General features: G+C 36.4%; 1 protein-coding gene across 1 annotated transcript; it reads right to left on the minus strand.

The window, feature by feature from the left end:
• Positions 1-1155: 1155 nt before the first annotated feature.
• On the minus strand, positions 1156-6290 carry LOC133804647 (glutamate receptor 2.8-like). The gene is made up of 6 exons (XM_062242788.1): positions 6083-6290; positions 3990-4718; positions 2669-2781; positions 2249-2548; positions 1737-2141; positions 1156-1275 (listed from the first exon to the last, which is right to left on the minus strand). Exons 1-6 carry the CDS (start codon positions 6288-6290, stop codon positions 1156-1158), a joined length of 1875 nt encoding a protein of 624 aa, XP_062098772.1.
• Between the last annotated feature and the right edge of the window lie 202 nt (positions 6291-6492).

The raw sequence follows: 6492 nt of genomic DNA on the forward strand, positions 1-6492 counted from the left end.
GATACTTTCATTCCCACACTCTATAAATAGGACCTAGTACCCAGCCATTATTCACCTTTTACTCTAAGTTCAGAAGCTGCAAGTGCTAGGAGAGTGTGAGAGTTAAACACTTGGGTGGGAAAGTCATAAGCTTAATCATCATAAGCTTATCAAACACTTTGGGAAGTAAGATTCTATAGTATTTCGGTTGTGGTGTAGATTTATCTTACAAGTCTTTGAGGTAACCAAAACTCTAGTTCATTTCTGTATCATGTTATTTTCTTCCTCATAGTCTTCTACTCAATCTCTAACCTTAATCTTCATTTTGGTTAGGGGATCTAAGTTCTTGAAGCACATAAGTTTGGTAAGTGTGACTTTCAATGGTTTAGTCTTCCCATTTCCTTTTCATCTCTTTCCTTTTTTCAACTCACTCTTGTTCATTATGGTTTTAGGAGTGTTCCAAAAGTCCCAACTCAGTCCATTATATCCCGGTAACTTTGGTAAGGAAAATAGGCTAGAATCTATATGTTTGTTTTTATGTTATCTTATGTGTTATGTTATGATATGTTATGAATGTGTATGTTTGTAGGCTTGGGCTTATGCCCTATTTGACTAACAAGACCCCAAAAAGATTGTGGGCATATGCCTATTTAGCTGGTAGGACCCCACTAATCTCATGGGCATAAGCTTGTTTAGTCTATGGGACCCCAAGTAATAATGGCCATTATAATAAGTGTATTATGTGTTATGATATGTCTTTACGTTATTATGAAATTGATGTGTATGACTATGTGTTAGATTTTTCCTTGCTGGGCATTAGGCTCATTCCTTTCTGTTTATGTGCAGGAAAATAGCTTTAGAGGCGGAAAGATTCGTGACGCTTAGAGGATGTGTATCGATGGTGAATGGAGTCAAGGGGCCGAGCGTTATTCGATTCGAGGATGTAGTCTCATTTTAACTTTTATGGTTTTATATGTATTTTCCGCATTTTCTTATGTAATTCTTTTCATTTAAATCATGTTTTGTTTTTAAAGACAATGGAATCCCAAATCCTTCTTAGTATTCTATTTATTTGTATGTAACTCTTATTTTTACAAGTTACTCAATAAAATTATGGTATTTTCGTAAAAATGTAAGTTTTATGTATAGTTTCGTTAATGGTCCAAATAGACTAGATTAGTGGGTCATTACAGTCTCAAACCATTTGTTCTCAGTTTTCTTCATTTCTTCTGTTTCGGTAACGTTGAGAATGGCCCTTGAAACATCACATACTAAAGGAGACCCTTTTGGGAACACCTAAACAAAAAAACACAACACACCCACAATAGTTATTAATTGGTATTATGATATACTAACGATGCTAATAGAAAAACTCGCATCACTTTAAGCCTTATCGATGGACTTTCAGTGTGTCGACTCGTGAACAGTTTTCGGTGTGATTTTTTTTATGACCGTGTATATTGTAGCTATTTAGAGCATCTGCAAATTTTCAGAAAATTCCAAATAATTTACAGTGTCGAAAACTAAGTTCAAACATATTGTTTTCCACGCGCATAAAAAAAAGTAGTCATGTTTGAATTTAGTTTTCGGTACTGTAAACTATTCAGAATTTTCTGAAAATTTTTAGGTCGAGAAAACTGAGAACCCCACCAATAGGGCTTAAAGTGAAGCTAGGAGAATTCCCCACTATATAAACATATATATATATATATATTAAGAAAATTACTAGGGGTTGTAATTAGAAAGTAAGTACTTACGAATCCATAGCCAACAGTATTGAATATGGGGCCAATCAAGGTATATTTGGAACAGTATTGGCCAAGAAAAATCCTTGTATTTGGGGTTTCGTCAACATAAGCAAAAATACCACCTTTGGCGCTCCCAATAGACAAGAAATGGTCACATTGGTCTGTGGAGTTAAGAGGTACGATTTGCCAAGAGGGAAAACCTGTTTTTTCTAACAGCCCATACACAAAGGAGTTGCGAAAACACCCAACTCTTTCTCCATTTCTTAAGAGTTGGTTTATATCTGTAATAGTTGGTTGAAGTTTTTCCACTGTTAAAAGTGAAGCTAAACTAGCCGTGTAACTTTGAGTCAATATTAACACCACAAACACCCATATGATCACCACGAACCGAGCCAAGTTACTCACCACTCTCTCCTTTGTAAACAAACAATTATAATTGTCATTCAACAAGAAAAATGAAACAACAACTATATATATATATATGGGGAAAGAGAGAATAATTCATTACTATTTGCAAAAACCATGGTTGAAAAGGAGAACGAAAAGCTAGTGCCAATTTGATGTGAAGGTGGCCCACGAAAATCTTCATTCACTCGGTGCTCCAGAACCCAAACGACAAAACCAATGAAGAGAAAGAAACAAAAGGTGGTTACCCATAAATCCCACGTCAAAGGCTTCAAGAAAATCCATGCACTTTTTGTCTTGTTGTCTCTCATTGGAACCACCATTGCCACGCCTGATTCTGTGTATGGCAATGTGAAATCCACGTATTGGGATCGGTTTGCTCTAATCGTCGTGTTTGCTACCACTGCATCATAGTTCTGTCAAGCATTATAGTACAATATATTATTATATGCACATATACAAGACCTATCAAATATATATATATATATATCTATGTGAGTTAGTAAAAAAATTACCCCAATATATACTTCGTATACCAAGTCATCATAGGAGCCATTAGGCTTTTGATAAGGAAAAAAATAATAAGAAAGATCGTATGTCAAGGCTTTAACTGCTGCTTTAAATACGTCAATGCTGATGCCTATGGCATCTGGTGTTGTTATACCCAAAAAATAGGAGAATGGATCCTAGGAGGTTAAGGAGGATGTGGTCCTAGGAGACCCCAAGAGAGTGATCCTAGGAGAACCCAAGGATGAGGTCCGAGGAGAACTCAAGAAAGTGGTCTTAGGAGACCCCAAGGAGAAAGTGGTCCTAGGAGACCCCAAGGAGGATGTGGTCCTAGGAGACCCCAAGGGTGTGTTTGAGGTAAGCCTCCCAAGGTTTCCTAAGTGTTGGCTCGAACGTGTCCAAGGTAAGTAGCTAAGGAGGAGGAGTCCCATGCAAGCCAAGAATGGAGACTTAGATTTTTCCAAGGAGAGCCTACACAATGTCCGATCGGACATAGTTGGGAGATTCTAAAGGGGAGTGCCTCAGGCTTGTCCAAGGTGAGATGTCAAGGAGGATGCCTTGGACCACCTTGATTCAAGGAGAAGGCAAGAGGAGGATGCCTCTGACCACCTTGGTCCGAGGAGGATGCCTCTGACCACCTTGGTCCGAGGAGAAGGCCACAAGGTTTGATCGGACCTTGATTGGAGAAGGTATGCTCGGACTTGTCCGAGGTGAGAAGCAAGGGTGTTGGCTCGGACCACCTTGGTCCGAGGAGAGCCAAGCATGCATGACCTTTGGTCCAAGGATAGCCATGCATATATCACCTTGGTCCAAGGAAAGCTTGAAGGAGTAACCAACATGCATGTGAGACTACGTCAAAATCCCAAGAACAACTTCAACAAGATATGCGGGAATCTCTCATTCTTCCCACAAATGGGGGGTTTGTTACATTTTGAATTTTGAATGTTTCTTTGTAATTTAAATGTAATAAATATAATAAAATATCCCGGTTCTAGGGGATACCGTATGTATGACCCTAAGCCTATAAATAGAGAGCTTATGGGATGAGAGAGAAAATTGGGACTGTGTATTCTAGAGAGAGAAAATTGGGTCTGAGTATTCTAGAGAGAGAACTCTTGTATTTTTGCCATCAATACTGAAGAAACTCAGTTGGCTCAGTCCATCTGATCTTGAGTACAGATATATAAATCACAACTTTAAGTGGATTAGGCTATTACCGACAATCGGAGCTGAACCACTATAAAAATCTCTTGTGTGTTCTTTATTTTCTTTATTAAACTGTATGTTGTCGTTTACATTCTCTTGAAGGCTTGTCGTTATTGACGTTCTCACGTCGTTGGCTAAAAATACAGTCAACAGATGTATTAGTACTTGGATCATAGTTTGTCACATCTACAAACTCTTTATAGGCAGTGATGACCGGAATTCCAATCCTCAACCTCCTCCCATTATTAGTCGGAATCACCCAACCTTTTGGAGGAATAATAGACTCTCCTGGCCATATAATATGTTTTAGATTTGATTTTGAAGTCGAATATTCAGCTCTCGAATCAAGCAAAGTTCTCACCAGTCCATTTTTTTGTGTCCAAAACCCAACTTTTCTCCCTGCTCTACCACCATTCACAACATTCACTATCTGAAATGTCGAGGTTTTTAGTGTTCCATTATCTAAGATGAAATCTCCAGCCAGGCCCCTGAATCTTGTACCTGATAAGGTTTCCAATAACTTTGGACCAATTGGTGACACCTTGTAACTAAAAAGATCATCAGTAGTCGAGCCACCACTTGTAACATTGTTCAACACACCACTACTACTACCGTGTTTCTCAGTGGCTAAGGCTAATGCATGGATCGAATCATATGCCCATAAACCCATTACATTGAGTTGGGAATTATAGAACTTGGATTTCCACCCAACTTTGAAACTATCAAGCTCTTTCGATGGTGGCACAAAAGTCTTAATACCTAAAACCCCTTGCATTGAGTCGATGACTGAGAAACTTAAGGAGCCTAAGAGATTGGTGAAATCTTTTGTTATGATCCAAACATAACCCTGTCCCAACATTCCAATCTTCTCAGCTATGGTAAACAACTTGACCCAAGGTCATACCACATGTGAACAACGAAAACCCTACTTTGAATCGAGTCTAGTTTGTAAAGCTCGTTCTTGATCTGATCATCGGTGGCTAAGGGTGGAATGGCACTTTGATAGGGAACTCTGGCATCGACTTCTCTTAGGGCATCGACCAAATAGGGAATGATTCCTTCTCCGAATTCACTGGCTATGTAGATGGGCACTACATTTCGCCATCCAAAAGCTTTGACTATGGAACTGATGGCGGTAACTTGAGAAGAGTCACTTGTCGCTGTTTGGAAAAAGTATGAGCTTTGACTTGGAATTTTGAGAGAAGGACTTGTTGCTGAAAATGATATTATTGGCATTTGAGCCTTTTGCCCTAATTCAATGATGAATTTGGCTTGACTCGATCTTTGTGGTCCTAATATTGCTTGCACTTGTACATTTTTTTATAAGATCGAGAGCTATTTTGTATTTGTTACATTAAATATAAAATAATAAATCAATTATTATTATTATTAAAATGATAGTGCATATAAATTTATATATATATATGTATTAATAAAAGATACTAGCTAGATATATATTAAACAAAAGCAATCAATCCATAAAAATCTTGTGAAAAACCATAATTTATACTAGTGTTCTACATTATACCAAATCTTATAATATTTTAATTCATTAATAATATCATAAGATTATTTTACATAATTTGAAGGATGGTATCTACACCTCAATATACATGCACCCCATTTATTAAAAATAAATAAATTTTTTTAATTTATTTATATTTTTAATTTTGTATGTTAATTTTAATCATTTTATGTTAATAAACAAATTATTTAGCATCTAGTGTCCAAGACCACATGAGGTGTCAACGTATGATTAGTTATCGATATCTCATAATGCTTATTAAATTCAAATAAATGGAATCTGATATTAGATTACACTAATAGCAGTATACTAACTCCTTAGAGTGTAACTTAGCAATTCTCTTTATGTATATACAACCGTACGTTAATTCTTTTTATTTTTCACTTAAATCCTTGTTGAAGAGCACACCTACGTAAATAAATGTTAATCATTGATGAGTTTAAAGTTCTAGGGGAGCATATTATTAAATTCAATCATAAATTAATAAATTACTAAACATTAACTACTGAAAATTTAAGACTATAATAACCAAAAAGATTTCGTTAAACCAAGCTGCTGCTCTTTGTTTATTCTTCTCTCATGTTCTAGTTAAGGAAAAGTCAGAAATGGAAGATATGCAACTACTAAAAAATAGAAGTAAACAAATAAAAAAGTCACTAATTAAATCATGTTCATAGAAATTAAAGAAACTTAAGCTAATTATATATATTACCTGCGGAGGCTGCAGAGACGATATCTTTCTTGGAGTCTCTGATATTGAGAACCAATCTAGTCTTGAAGTGGGCATGGGAGGCATACAAGTCTGACAGAGCCAATTCGATGCGGCTTAACCAAATCTTAGCAACTGGAGTTTCAAGGTCCAAAACGACACCAACTTCACTGGAATCGTGTCGTTTTGGGCCATTCCTCTGACCATCCATGTCGAACATATTACAATGAACAAGAAAAACAAAGCATTCTTCCTCGTCATTTTTTAATCTTTTCGATTATTATGCTATTTTTCATTCACTCCTCTCTCTCTCTCTCTATATATATATATGTATATTTATAGAGGACAAATCAAATGGTCCTCAGGAAGTAAAATTTTTATTAAAAAAAATAAAATCGAGTAGTAGAATTCGT

Source organism: Humulus lupulus, chromosome X (genome assembly GCF_963169125.1).
Source record: "Humulus lupulus chromosome X, drHumLupu1.1, whole genome shotgun sequence".
Classification (NCBI taxonomy): Eukaryota; Viridiplantae; Streptophyta; class Magnoliopsida; order Rosales; family Cannabaceae; genus Humulus; species Humulus lupulus.